The sequence below is a fragment of the Panicum virgatum genome, chromosome 8N (genome assembly GCF_016808335.1).
Source record: "Panicum virgatum strain AP13 chromosome 8N, P.virgatum_v5, whole genome shotgun sequence".
Lineage (NCBI taxonomy): Eukaryota > Viridiplantae > Streptophyta > Magnoliopsida > Poales > Poaceae > Panicum > Panicum virgatum.
In genome coordinates this window covers 6,586,505-6,601,767 of record NC_053152.1, presented here as the reverse complement: position 1 = coordinate 6,601,767, position 15,263 = coordinate 6,586,505, and the positions used below count along the sequence as shown (strand labels likewise).

Below are 15,263 nucleotides of genomic sequence, written 5' to 3'. Positions count from 1 at the left end.
AATGCATCAAAATCTAGTCAACTCTAATAAGTTCAAATGATTGTTATGTGCTTTGTTCATGATGTATTTGAAATGGTGTATCTCTAAAATAAAAACTTTCAACTATTGTGAAACTCTATAGTTGCATCCTTTGTTGTATAGACTAGTCCCTACATATGAGTTATTATAGTCAAATCACATTTTAATTGTATTTTGATATGTGCTAGTTCACATGTGAGACTTAAATTTTAGCTACAACTCTCTTTGAATTCTGCAAACAGGCAATATTTAGTGGGAGCATCTCAGCGGCTAGCGCACGTCCGCACTTTAAGGCGTCACCAACACATAATGGCATCGAAAATTATCTAAAAACGATATAAAATTATAGATCATGTCATCATCAACAATCATGCTAAAATTTTTTTGAACGTAGCATAAACAAATTAACACAGCTATTTAGAATGATATAGCATCCAATAGCATTAGGCAAAATGAGTTTAAGGTATAAAAGAATCGCATTATGATTTAGGGTCAAAGTTCGTGGTGCTAAGGTTGAAGTTGTTTAAGGATTTATTTGAAGAGGAATGATAGGTACAACACAAGAGACCTATGATAGGTACAACAAAGAGATCGGGATTTATTTCAGATTGGAAACTAATTGCAACAAATAGATGCAACGAGAAATAAGAATTGATTCGACACCTCTCGACTCATGGGTTGATTCTCCATCTGTTATTGTACCTATCATGTTGCAATTAGTTTTCGATTAGAAATAAATTACGGTCTCTTGTTGTATCTATTATAGATTTCTTGTCGCTCCACCCGAGAATCAATCTATACAACCGAACAAGGCAAGGTGCTCATGAGAGGATCCGAAAATTCCTTGAAATCGAGAGCTACCGAGACATGGACGAATGATTGAGGCGATCTTTATTGGTGCCGAGAAGTTATCATACAAGCGAAAACTACATGGGAGGTGGATGATATATAGACGTGGTCTCGACGTGGTCTTCTAAAAATCTTGCCTACACTATTTAGAAAAGTCTAACAATAAAATAAAACCATCTTCTTGCTAGAAGACTCTCATACCGCTGACAGCGATAGCCGTGAATTAGTGATGCAGAGAAGCTATCTTTTGTTCCATTTTTTTTTCTAAAGATATTTGTTTCTATAAGCCCAGTAGCGGCCCAGGATTGACAGTTGTGGAGTTAAGCGGCGGCTCCGGCCACCGCCGTCGCTTCGCGTCGTCCACGAGGAAGGCCCATCTGGCTCCTCTGTCTCGGCCCTGGTCTCGAACCGGTCGGGAGGTCAGGTGGGGGAGCAGCACGCCAGCATGGAGGCGAGCAGCGGCCGGGGCCGGAGCGGGAGCTCGGCTCTCAAGCGCCGCAGAGGCGCCGGCGCCGGCGCCAGCCCCGGCTCCGGGTCGACGGCGCAGTTGCTGAACGACGACATCCTCCGCTCCGTCTTCTCCCGCCTGGACGACCACTTCGACCTCGCCCGATGCTCCGCCGTCTGCAGCTCCTGGTACGCCGCTGCCCACTTTACCCCTTCCAGTTATCCGCCTGGTTGCTCGAATCAGCAGCCGCTCCCTTAGTCCCTTAGTTTTATGGTACCATCTTTCGCTTCCGTGGCTTATCTTAGTCAATCCATGGTTTCGCCTTTCGCGGACAGCCAATTTGTGCATCTTGCGTTGCTTTCCCGTTCATCCATGATGGGTTCAGTTTAATTCAAGTTCAGAGTGAAAAGTAGGAACCAGCGTCCAGTGGTTTCTGCGCTAGCTCGTTCTTCTTGGGAGACGGGAAAAAACTTTAGCTTTTGGTGGTAGGAAGGTACTGATTTCATCAGGATGCTGCTCCTCATAAACGGAAATTTTCATCTTGTAAGAACTGGGCCTCTGCAAGTTAGAATTTTTGCTGCGTTGTGTTCTGTGTGATATTATGATGCACCCTATTGGCTGCGAGAGAGCACCTGAACATTTTGGACCTGTTTCACTAGGAAGTAGATCTGGCAACTAGGAGTGCCTGATTTTGAGGCACTGGGTCATCAATGGAGTAGGTGAAGCCATGGACTTGTGGCTATCTGAGATGCATTTTGTTCTCACCGTTTATTTGCGATATTTGTCTGAATCATGAAACCTTTAGGATCCTAATAACTAATGTTATGTATTAACAATGACTGTGCACGTCTACAACCCTTTTAAGCCAGTGTTATTAATGGTTCCATACCAAATGTTGTGCCATAAATTCCTACAGTAGTGATGCTTTTCTGTTTGACATTTCTTCTTTCACTCGTTTGGTTTGTTGGGTGTGTTTTTTTCCTTGTGACATCTCTGGTACCTTTGTTGATTAACACGTGCAATATGATTTTCTCCTCGGTTTATAGGAATAGGATAATTGTAACAGCCCATCTCATGAGGGATCTGTATTACAAGAGGAATCCACCAGCAAGAGGTTCAAGCTCTAACATTTCAGTGAAAAGTTACTTTGAGGCGCTTGCAATGGATGAGCATGCATCCTCTTTGTCTAGTGGGCAAGCTGATGCCTATCAGTGGATTGGCCACCCAATGAGGTAAGTACTCCTGTTATACCTCCTATATATTGTGCATAATGACAGGGATTCTTGTTTGCTAGGTCACAAAAAATCGTATACTTTATATTTTCTGGTTTTACAAACCAATATACTTATTTTTGAGCTACTGTACATTGTATGAGTAGTGGCTGAATAGTCAATATTCATATATTTCCCCTTTCAGTTTCTTAATTTTTTTTTGTCCCAGGGCTACTTTGTGCCGTATGAGGGGTGGTTCGATTTTAACTGGAGTTGGAGATAAGGTGGGTGTTGCATCATATAATTTCCTTGATATGTTTAATCAGCATAAATATCAAATTTAATTTGGAGTTATAATAAGTCAACCATAGTCGCTATTCTATTAGTATTATTGAGCTATATGGTTTAGATGTTGCAAAACACCATCTATATTTGGAACCCTTACATGTAGTATGCCTGGCGGGTTTATTGTCGAAATAATGGTGTAAAATGTGGCGTAACATGATTATGCTGTTGTTTCAGATGGTTGACTTGTCTCATTGATCAATCATCCATAGTTTCTGATTGTTGAATGACTTAGCATGATTATGCTGTTGTTTCTAGTGCTCGATCTGTTTTATCTCACTATTGTCCCTAATCTGTTGCACATCTACGAATAGTTCGTAGTTTTGACATTTTTTTTGACAGTTTCTCCGGCTTTGGTCTGCTGAAACCTGCAAATTCATGAATGAGTACCATGTGCCGAATGCTAAAGCATTGGTCGACTTCGATTTTGATGAAAATAAGGTAATCAATATCAGTGCATTTCTAATTTCTTATTTGGGTATCACTTGTGTGGTCTTTGTGTTTGACTGAAAGAGGCAATCAATGTTCTTATGGCGTCGCCTAGGCGACAAGGCGCTCCCCTATTTTGGCCCGCCTAGGCGTTTTAGCCCGCCTAGGCGTCGCCTTAGCCCACCTAGGCGGTGGTGACTCGCCACAACTCGCCTTAACGCCGTAAGAACATTGGAGGCAATATTGCTTGAGTTAAGGGCACACAGAAAGTTTAAAATATGCTTTCTTGTTCGAACATGCTTCTTTGTAGCAGGTTGTAGTGTAGAGGGCGTGTATCACCTATTTATGTGACATAAACTTAAGCTGTTCTTCCAACGCATCAACATTGTAACACACTGACTGAGTTGGAGTTTCCGATCGTTATATCATATCATCCAAACTAGTTTGTTTTATTCATGGAAGATGTACATGTACTGAACCGAAATCAAGTTGTTATAGTTGAAATAGCTTTGTTTTACTATTTATTCTACCAGAAAATTTATTCCAGTGCTCTGTGAAGATTGTAGGTTTGACTAGCTCCCAAATTTGCATATGGAGACGGAGTGAACCAAGAAGCATATTTCAATCTGGTGGAGCCTCGTTCAATCATGGGTTATGCATGAGGTGAGGAGGCTGGGTTTCACTCCTTGATATGCCATGCCTTTTTTTCAGGCTAATTACAATACTAGCATTAGCTGCTAGCCACCAGTTACTAATATTTTGAAGTTGTGTTTGAGCATGAAATTGGACTGGAGGGGTCATGAATAAGTTTGTGAATGTTCCACCATTATGATTAGCCTAGAAAGTGTTAATTTTATTTTTGCTTAGGATTTTTACCTAATGTTCATTTACTTGTGTAGTTTTGCTGACCCAGAGGTTGTAATTGGCTGTGAGGATGGCCGAGCCTTTGTATATGATATGTACAGTAGGAGTTGTTCAAGTATTTATCGGTAAGTGCCTTACTGAATTTTTCTTCATTTTAATATGTTGGCATTTTTTGCAGCTACAAGCTCTAGTTCACTGCAATTGCTTGATCAATTTCACAGCTTTCATCTGCAAACTTTATTTGCAACATCATTGAAGTAGAAAAGTAGTTGTAAGAATAATGAAAACAAAAGGAATTATGAGTCATGCATATAGAAAGATATTGTTCCGTGAGGTTAATTTGTAGTTCTTATTGTAACTTAATGTGTTCTGGAATTGATCCCTGTTTAAAATGTGCAATACAGGCTTCATTCTTCTCCTGTAACATGCTTGACAATAACCGATGATCAGCTGATTCTTGGTGGTTCTACATTTGGAAATGTAGCTATTGCGGATCAAACCTCAGGTCAGAAGTTAGGTGTTCTGAAATCAGCTTATGCACCATTAGGTGAGCATTCGACTAATTGCCAATGATAAGCATGGTCAACTTCCATTTGTTGGTGATCAATGAGGATGACTACAATTTTCCCAAATAAGACGTAACCTTTTAGAGAGGAAACATTTAAGGTGGTCCTAGCTAGCCCAGTTCCTGACTTTTTATTGCTGGCTGGTCTTATTAGCTTGTCATTCCTTCTTCATTTTTTCCCATTTCAAGATAACGGCAGAACTTTTGCGCTTGTTGGTCATTAATAGAATGTCAAGATTTTCTATCACAGGATGCAATTGGTTAAGATTTAAAAGTTATTTTTGTAGCTAGACATTGAATATATTATTCAAAAGCACAAATATAACTTATATCATTTTTCTCTTGCCTTCCTATATGACATCACTACTGTCCCAACAGCCGAAGCAGATAGGTAGAAAAATTACTTCCAGCAGTGATGTGTGCATACATAAATGTTCTTTTTTATCTGATGTTTTATATAAGGTTAACAATTTCTTCTATTACTTATATTGTTTTTAAATGTTAATTACCTGCAAAATTTTGGATAATGTACAGTTCAATTTTTTTGGGATAATGTATCCTTGGTCGATAGATCAAACTGTATTAAGTTTATACTTATTGGATATTTTAAGGTTAGTGTAATTAATCAAATCTTGTTTGAAACATTGTGGTGTGAGTTCAGTAACTTAATTGACCTCTGTTTTCTTTTTCACCATTTCAGCAATAAGATCCTTATCTTTCAACACAAATTCACACATGGTATTCGCTGGCTCATCTGCTGGTTATGCACATTGCTGGGACTTAAGGTCAGTAAACAATAATGCACAGCTGTCTGGTTTGCTAAATATCTGAGGCTGTATCAACCACAAATCATGAGAATTTTAGCATGGTTTCTGCAGATATCCCAAAAGAAAGGAATTGCATATATGTTTATCTCATTATCTGATCAAAGGAATTATTTTTTCCTTTGATGTTTGAATAGATGGATAAACAGTTGCGAATATCATGGCGTAAATTGTTATTGCAGCGTTTAATATAAAGGAGCTAATTTGTTGTGTTGTACTTTTGTGTTATATGAAAAGGTCATTATGAAACTTTTTTCATTTTTTTTCTCGAACGCACAGGACAACTGCACGTCAATATTAAGAAGAGTAAAAAGGGGGGTAAAGAGCCCCAAAAAAAAAACTGTTACAGGGTTGAAGGGGCTGTAACACACCCACCCTAAGAAAGCACTCTAAGCTTTGGACCTATAAATTTTGAGGAATTTACCTGTCATGTTTTATCACATCACATATGCTAGTTGGGAACTCAGATTTCTTGGTGTGTTACTAAGTTTATACCTCTAAAGCTTTGCCCTGACTTATTAAGTCTTGTGAATACTATCTAGATGCGAACTCTAATTGGACAACCGCAATTCATGTTAGCAATCTGCTCATTCTAAGATTCATTTGATCAACCACATTTTCAAGGTGCTTTGCCTTTTCTTATTACTTTCACAAGTATTTGAGATAATAGTTAGAGAGTTCCAAATGCTGCCAACAAGAGTGTTTGCAACACATCCCCTGTGGTGAACTGCTAATGCCAGAGTTAGCAAATCATAACTGTGATCTCATCAGGGTTCTTTTTATTCTCTGTTGTTGCTTCAGGACTCTGAAGCCTCTTTGGGAACCAAGAGTCAGCCCAAACGTCATCTACAGTGTACATCACTTGCCAGGTGACACAGCAACACTGGCAGTCGGTGGCATTGACGGTGTGCTTCGGTTGATATGCCAAAGAACTGGTGATATCATTCGAAGCATTATCGTGGACACAGACCGCCCAGCAGAATCCACATCGAGATCCAGGCATCAAACTGAGAAGAAGCGTGTTCGCGAGGTTGCCCCGGATGCCCAACTGGACAACATCTCCACACGCTTGCGCCCTCAGATTACCAGCCTGTCAGTTGGCATGAAGAAAATCGTGACCACCCATGGCGAAAACTACATTAGGGTCTTGAAGTTTCGCCCAAAAAGATCATAAAACTGTCATTATAAGTGTGACCTAGCTATCCTGTTAGCCCACTATTTGTAACCTGTACGCTCTCTGAATAGTATGTGCTATGTAACTGTATGAATAGCTTGAAAAGCTGAAACATAGGTTGATGTACTGTTGCTCTTAAGATGTCTGAATCAGGACTAATGTCTGCGGGTCAAGAGTTGGACATATATGATTGTAGAAAAAAAAACTGTTTGTAGTCAGTCTGTGATAAGTGTTTGTAGAAAAGAATGTTTTATTTCTTTTTGTGAAAGACAAGAATGTTTATTCTATATTTCTATGAATAGAAAACAAATGGCGTCTTCAGTTTATGATACATGGCCTGTTAAACTACTGTTGCTGAACCTACTTTGAGCATTATATTCTAGCTGGCACGGGCGGCGGGTGTTGCCAAGTTTGCTGGTGTTTAGATTTGTGCAAAATTGACTCGTGTGCCCCTGGACCCTGGTGATGGTTTTCAAACATAATGATGGTTACAAACAGGTATACTCTTGTAGAGTCGATGACATAATCATTGGTTTTAAATGCAGTTCATTAAATAGCACAAATTTTATTTCAAAAATTTCCGTTGAAAAGGATATGTGCTGTGTCGTGATCAGAAATTTGTTGCAAAATTTCGAGGCCCCCGAGACCCAGAAACGTGGATCGTTAGCCTGAACAAAACAAGGCCTGCTACTGGATTGGGCCCAATGAGACCGTGCATTCGCTCCTCATTCGTTTTAAACTTTCAGTTATACCATATCGCCTCTGAAAGATGGAACTCGCAGGTTCATATGCTGTCGCCCGGATGGTTTTGTCACCACGAGGTAACCGTGGCCAGCAATCATCATATGATTGAGAATTGAATTCATAGAGTTGCTTGCTGGCACACTACATGCTGTGCTTTAAGCTTTTTTGTTTTTTTTTCCATGCATGTAAGAGGCCAGTGGAGAAGAGCACACATAGGCAACCAAAGTTATTGTGTCAAACCAAGAACCAATACAAATTGAGCATGAATTAATCTGTAGTTTCGTGAGATTGTATAACAATATTATTGTGAAATCTACCGAATGATCATAGCTCTCATATAAGTTTGCTTGTCGGTTCTTTTTAAAAAAAACATACTCTGGTTCTATTTGTTACTTTCAGTACCGAAATGGCAAATGAGTACCTAAAACTCATGGAAATTGAGCTCGAGGCCGACTAGGAAGAGGAAGAGCAGTAGGTCGAGGCGCTCCAACCGGAAAGATGGTGCGGATCGAGAGGATGACAAGTGGTCATGAGTTGGGTTAGTAATGACTGTGTTTGGAACTGGGGTCTGGAGGTACTCTACTACTCTTCTAGCCAAACGTAATCTAACTCAGTTGGTAAAGTTTGTTGCGGTAGACCCTGATGTCCATTCCAGTTAAAGTCCTCGATTCGGCACGGGTGCTCGTATTTTCTAAATTTATTTTAGCGTTTAACCGGCAGTGTTCTTTCAGTGGTAGCTAATGTGCCCATCGATAGTGAGACGCTTAGTGAATTTGTCAATCTCAAGAATTCGCCAGTGCAATCTCTCGGACATGCTCATAAATATTTATAGGAGCGAGTACACATGTGCCTTTGTGAGCATTTGCCAAATGCGTGTTTGGTGTTTGCCAAATGCCACCGCGTTTCGGAAAACAAACAAACCAGAGGATATAGCATGCGCAGTGTTTGGTGTTTGCGGTTTGCTTCTTTGCCATAGAACGACACTTGCGGCATTGCCAAATTGCATGGAAACAACCGTGGCGAGGTGTTGGGGCCCATGACGAGGTTGCTAAGACCTGGGCCGCCAGTAACATTTTGAGTTGGGCCTACTTAAGTCAGGCAACGTATCTCGTTTTAGATTTTTTTTTTCGCCGACGTGCCTGAGCACATATTTCATTAAGAGAAAAGCAATACGACTTGAACAAACTTTAATAGGCAGAGGCTATTAAGGCGGAAATAGAGCCACCACCAAACAGATGGCAGGCAACCTAATAACAAGTACAACAAGAAAAGCGGGGAAGACATTAGCAATCCCGCAAACCTAGACAAGACAGCAACTGAAACCTGCAACAGAAAATTACAACGCCAAGGGTACAAGGATCGGCAACACAATAAGGGTGGCAAAGCATCCACCCAAGCCACCAAAGCGGCAAAGCATCCGCTTGAAACGATCACCAAGATGACAACGGTGGCAAAGCATCCACCAGAACAGAGCGGCAAAGCATCCGCCAGATAACGACCAATGCAACCCAAACGATGAAGGCAAAGGCAAGCACAGATACAGAAACCCTCCAAAGAGAGCCAGCGACCACCACCAGCAAACGACCACCGCTAGCTGAGCATCCAAAACGACGCATCCAGGGAGGGAGCGACGCCATAAGCGTCGTCGTCGTCCGACCAACAAGGTCAAGGCTTTCGCCCGGAAAGCTCAACAGAGGAGAGGGGAGAGGTGGAAAGGATGACGCCTTCAAGAAGGTGAACGGCGCCCGCAAGCGTCGTCGTCATTGGTCCGCTTGGAGACCCAAGGCACTACTGGAGAAGTGGATATTGGTACCAGCACATTAGTGCCGGTCAACCAGGAGCCGGCACTAACGTGCCATCCCCCAATGGTCAGCAGCGCAGCCACAACGGTCAGAAGCCATCTTAGTGCCGGCTGGGGAGCCTAGCCGGCACTAACTTGGCACGGGCAAGTTAGTGCCAGCTAGTAGTTCTAGCCGGCACTAAACGTCGATGTTTAGTGCCGGCTAAATCCACTAGCTGGCACAAACTTGCCCCGTATAAACCATCCCCTCCTTTCACTCTTCTTTCACGGTGCTGCCCATTTTCTCTAAAATTTGTGAGGATTTCATCCATCCAAGTGCACCAAAGTTTAGTAGCTTCTTTCACTCTTCTTTCACGGTGTTTATTCTTTGTTTCATGCTTTCTAGATAAAGAAAATAGTGATTTTAGGTTGAGGAAAAATGAGCATAATTTTTCAATTTGTTCATTAATTTGAGCAAAATAGGATTGATTAGTTAATTTTTAGAGAAGGTTTACTAGATAGTTTGACTATGACACATTTAGAGTAATTTTTTTGAATTATTTCATGGGGACATGTGTATATGTTATTATGCAAAATTTTAAGGATTTTAAGGATGAGGGAAAATGAGCATGATTTATCAATTTGTTCATTAATTTGAGCAAGGTAGAATTATTTGTTATTTTTTAGAGAAGGTTTACTAGACTATCACACATTTAGAATGATTTTTTTCGAATTATTTCATGGTGACATGTGTATATGTTATTGTGCCAATTTATTTTGCTATTTACTTTAGATTTACTAGATAGGTGGCCTATGACACATTTACAATTTTTTTTCGAATTACTTAATAGTAACTTGTTTTTAGGGATAATGAGCATGATTTTTTTAATTTGTACATAAGTTCCACAAGAAATAAGTTTTGCCGATAGTTTGCATATTCTAATTTCTTTGGATAGTTTGTGTTGGATGTTGAGACATTTATTTGTGTACGTTCTTTTAGCGACAATTATGCCAATTTGAGATATGTAGAATTGATTTTTGTTTTTATACGGTAATTAATTACAGATGGACCGCCAATGGATACACGACAGTCGGAAAACCTCGGCGTGGATTCAAGGTTTAGATTCTTTTCTCAAGGCGGCAATGGCAAATAGGTCGCCAAAGGGTTTAATGTGTCGTCCATGTAGTGTTTGCGAAAATAAAAAGAAATTCCGGAAAAGAGATACTCTATTGAATCACCTGGCCTTGAATGGTTTCATGAGTAACTATACCATTTGGACCAAGCACGGCGAAGTTGGAGTTTGATGGAAGATAATGAAGAAGATGCCGATGATGATAACAACCTTCCAGATTGGGCATGGGTTCATGAAGCAGGTGGCTTTCAAGATGAACCAATGGACGAGGGTGAAGTAAATGTTGCACAAGAGGAGCCACCTGACGAGCTAGGTCAGGCATTGCTTGATGCACAAAAAGACAGTGAGATTGTGAAGGAGGCATTAAAGTTCGAGAGGATGTTGGAGGATCACAAAAGGCCGTTGTTCCCTAGTTGCAAACTGTACCACGCTGGAGATGCTGAAATGGAAGGCAACTAATGGTGTCACCGATAAGGGATTTGGTGAGCTATTAAAGATTGTAAAGAACATACTTCCTGAGGATAATGAACTGTCGTCAACAATATACGAAGCTAAAAAGATGGTTTGCCCTCTTGGATTGGACGTGCAGAAGATTCACGCTTGTCCTAACGACTGCATCCTGTATCGAGGCGAATACGAGAACTTGGAAGCTTGTCCTGTTTGCAGCGCTTTGCGGTATAAGATCAGGCGAGATGATCTAGGTGATGTTGATGGGCAGCCGGTAAAGAAGAGAGTTCCCGCAAAATATGTTCGATTGCTTGAATAGTATCAAGGTCCCGTCTGAGTACTCCTCAAATATACTTTAAATCCTATAAGCTACACATAATTGATAATGGAAGCATATTAGTTAATTTACTTCAATTACTATTATTATTGTATAGATATAATTAATAATATGCTTAAAAATAAATATATCAATTTTTTATTAATCTAATTATTAAGCCTATTATGAATAAATTTACTAGTATTAAAAATTTTGTGGAAAAGAGATTTGGCGCTGCCAAATTTTCTTTCCCGCCAGTTTAGACAGATTAGTGCCGGTTGGTAATACTAGCCAGCACTAACGTTCGTATGTTAGTGCCGGCTAGGATTACCAGCCGGCACTAACTTGTCCCGATGATGTCACAGGGGCACGTTAGTGCCGGCTGATAATACCAGCCGACACTAACCAAACACTCCCCAACAAATCCCCTTCCCTTCTCTCCCATAAATCACAATTTTCAGATCGACATCGTCATCCCGGCCGCGCGTCCTGCTCGCTCGCTCGCCCGCGCGCATGCGCCGCCGCCCCAGCTCCCGGCCGCGCGTGGATCCCCAGCCAGCCCTTGCCCACATGCACCGCTGCGGCTCGCCATCGACCTCCTCGGCCCGGCATGCCGTGCCGGCCGCGCAGCCCTACGCGTCCCCCGGCCGCCGCGCCGATGCCGCCCCGACGCCGCCGCCCCAACCTCATCCTTGAAGTCCGCGCCCCGACCTCGTCATCCTCGGCACCCCGACGCTGCCCTGCGCCGGCCCCGTGCGCCGCCGCCACGACCTCATCCCCGGCGCTGCGCCCCGACGTCGCCCTACACCGGCCACGACCACCACGGGTGCACTCTTGGTAAGGCCGATCTTCCGGTCCTTTGCTTGCTTCACTTCCTCTCACTGCACCGTTGTCTCCCCCTGCTTCCTCGCCCAGGCTTTTGCTGCCCACTGTCGGCAGCACGCCATGCTTAACCCTTAGCAATTAGCACCGGTACGGGTAGCCGAGAAGCTAATCTTACTGTTCGATCTTCTCCCATTAGAGGGAGGACACCGAGGAAGCCATCACAACCCTTAGAACACTCGCGAGACAAATTCTTTTGCTGTGTTCTTGTCAAACCAATTCCTTTGCTTTAGGATTCAGATTCCTATTTTCCCCCATATTCGTGTTTATGCAGTTTTTAGTTTTCTTTTTCAGTGTAGAGGAAATAGAAGCAAGTAATATTGATGAAGTGTTCCATTGCGATTACATTCAGGTGGTTCCTTATCTTTCTATCTGTGGCAGATGTAGCCTTCGAGCTTTAACTGAGCTTGCAATCAAATTTCTAGATGCAAGATAACCTGAATTTACTTTGATGTGTTCAGCAGTGTGCCATCTGCTTCTGAATTTTATCAATTGATTTATATTACCTTATTGTACCATACAGCTACTGTAATTTTAGACCTTTAGTACTGGCTTCCATCACTGCAGTTTATAACATGCCAGTTCATGTGCTAGACTGCAGATAGTCATGTTGGTTTCTAGCTGCTAAGGAAAATGCCTTAGTGTGTGCCAAGGCAAAGTTGCTGCTAAGAAATTCTTAGCTTCCTTATATTTGCAAGGCCAGTTTGACCAATTATTTTTTATCAGGCTAACACTTGGCACTTCCATCGAATTAGTATTACCACTGCCATACCAATATAGCTACTTATGCAGACATTCCCATTTATGTATTAACTTGATAGAAGTGCAATATAGGATGTTAATATCCTGTTTTGAGTACACTCACACTTAACCCTTCTTAAGGTTTTGAGTTATACTTTATGATAGAAGTGCAATATAGGATGTTAATATCTCTCACCTAATTTATTTCTTTTTAAATAAATATTTGCTATACTTTATGACATTTTCTGGATATATTTTATCTAAAGATTAAACACTACCTAAAGCTTGCATTTTGAAGACAAGGATTGCTAAAGTATATACTGGTGATAGCTTAAGCTCCTAAAATAAGTCGATAGGCAAATGAAAGTGTAAAAAATAGATGCATTCTTCTCACAGGTACCAAGATCTAGGTGTACGACTCGTTAAGGCAAGATAAATCAAAGTACCAAGATCTCATCGAGGTGATAAATACTGCATGGAGTCGCTACCTCCGTAAACACATAGGCTTGAAAGGTGAAATCGAGCCTCTTCGTTGGCTGACCGATTTTTCGGTATGAATATATTCTCGCTACTAGTGTCATTCGTAATAAACATCAGGAAAATTTTATATTGTAACCCACATTTGCCCATAGTGTTGGAGACAGGAGCTAGGAAACAACTTATGTGGATACTACGTATGCGAGTGGATCAACACCTATGCGAGTGAAAAAGGGCAAATGACACAGGAGTCATTCAATGTACGTGAGCACAATCATATCTGCTCATTATTTTAATTCATTATTTTTTATTCTAATGTTTTTATCTGAAAATATGACAGTGTTGGAGGATGAAAGAAGAACTCATTGAAATGGCTCGGGTCAAGGCAATTCAAGAAGCTATGTGCGGATTTCTGCTCGATGAAGTCATAAATCCTAAGGGGGAATTTCATGGCGATCTCCGTACAAGAGTCGCCAAAGAAGATCCGACGACGAGGAAGCTGATACGTTACTACAGTTGATGCTTAATAATTTGTAATATTTCAAGTACTTTTGAACTTCTAAGTGTTCCATATATGAAGTCTATATGTATGTACATATATTATATATATATGTAATATTATATTAGTGTGATGCGATCCTAATATTAGTGTGCAATAAGTTAATAATACGGTTCTAATATTATTGTGCAATACTGTACTAATACGGTCCTAGTATTAGTCTACAATACGGTCCTAATATGATACAAATACGCATAGCAATATGTATAAAAACAAAACAAAAAAAGAGAAAAACATTTAGTGCCGGCCAGTAATACCAGCCAGCACTAAAGTGGATGCCTGAGACCGCTCGTGGCCGCGCACGTTGGTGCCGGTCAAAGTAGCCGGCACTAACGTGTTGTCACGTTAGTGCCGGCCATTTAGTGCCGGTCACAGAGACCGGCACTAACACGTCCTGTGACCGGCACTAATAAGCCTTTCTCCAACAGTGAGGCTTTCGCCTCCACCTCAAACCCTCTCCAAAGCCGAGGGCTGAACAACGCCGCCACAACATAGGGGAGTCCGCCCACGGCCACCAGGAGCAGCAGACAGGAAGGCACGTGCGAGGCGACGGCCAGCCCCGGGTCGGGCGGCGGTGGTAGCGGAGGGACCACCGGCAATGGCTGCAAGAGCCGCCGGAGGCAAGCAGCCACCAAAGCCAGCCGCACACCCACCAGAGCGAGGCACGGCAAGGGCGGCCGCCCCGACGCGTGCCCGATGAAGTCCAACGCGCCAGCGCCGCCAGGGGAGCCGGAACCCCACGCCGCCGCCGCCGGCAAAGCGCCAGCAGCCACCGCGCGGCGCCGGCGTAGGCCCAGCGAGCAGCGGCGTGCCGCAGGTGCAGGCCCAGCGAGCAATCCAAACCCGACGGTCGCAGGTTCATAAGCTTTCAGTTTCACCGGGGAGGTGGTTTCGCCACGAGGCAACCGTGGTTAGCAATCAACAATCAGCGATTCTGAAAATTTGGTCTTCCTACATACTAGTGCCGTTCACTCGTTCTACTAGTTGTAGGGTGTTCCTACATCCTTAGCACACTACATGATGTGCCCTAAGCTATTTTTTATTATTTTTGAATCATCTGCAGTCTGTTCACCGGTGATTGATCTTGACTAATCTCACTTTTGTGCTTCGAGTCATTCCCTTTATTATTTTGTTATATAACTTGATATCTAGCTGCGGTGAAGGGTGTAAATATTTAGTCTACAAATTTTAATTCCCTTTATTTTGTTATATACTTGGTATCTAGCCACGGTGAAGGGTGTAAATATTTAGTCTAGAAAATTGAAAATTTAAAGATCCGGTTCTAAAAGGACCGAGCTCATATTTATATACTTTTTGGACTAAGAATGATTAAGAGCTGAATTGAATTGTGAAGCGAGCATTATAGTTTCATTCTAGTTTGTTTCATGGCTCTTGGTACTATGTACATCAAATTTCATCACCATAAAACTCTATTCTTATTAAATTAAATGTCATGT

General features: G+C 41.9%; 1 protein-coding gene across 2 annotated transcripts; it reads left to right on the top strand.

Annotated features, from left to right (window-relative positions):
• The first annotated feature begins 1,187 nt into the window (after window positions 1–1,187).
• Window positions 1,188–7,058, top strand: LOC120685709 (F-box/WD-40 repeat-containing protein At3g52030-like). Of its 2 annotated transcripts, none has more exons than XM_039967782.1 (9): window positions 1,188–1,503; window positions 2,362–2,547; window positions 2,756–2,810; window positions 3,214–3,312; window positions 3,860–3,963; window positions 4,200–4,289; window positions 4,569–4,711; window positions 5,430–5,514; window positions 6,355–7,058. In XM_039967782.1, the coding sequence occupies exons 1-9, from the start codon at window positions 1,313–1,315 to the stop codon at window positions 6,725–6,727; spliced, it is 1,326 nt and encodes a 441-aa protein (XP_039823716.1). In that variant the 5' UTR covers window positions 1,188–1,312; the 3' UTR covers window positions 6,728–7,058. The 2 variants fall into 2 exon arrangements, with proteins under 2 accessions (XP_039823716.1, XP_039823717.1); XM_039967783.1 differs by having other exon boundaries at window positions 1,234–1,503; window positions 4,569–4,669.
• Window positions 7,059–15,263: the final 8,205 nt, after the last annotated feature.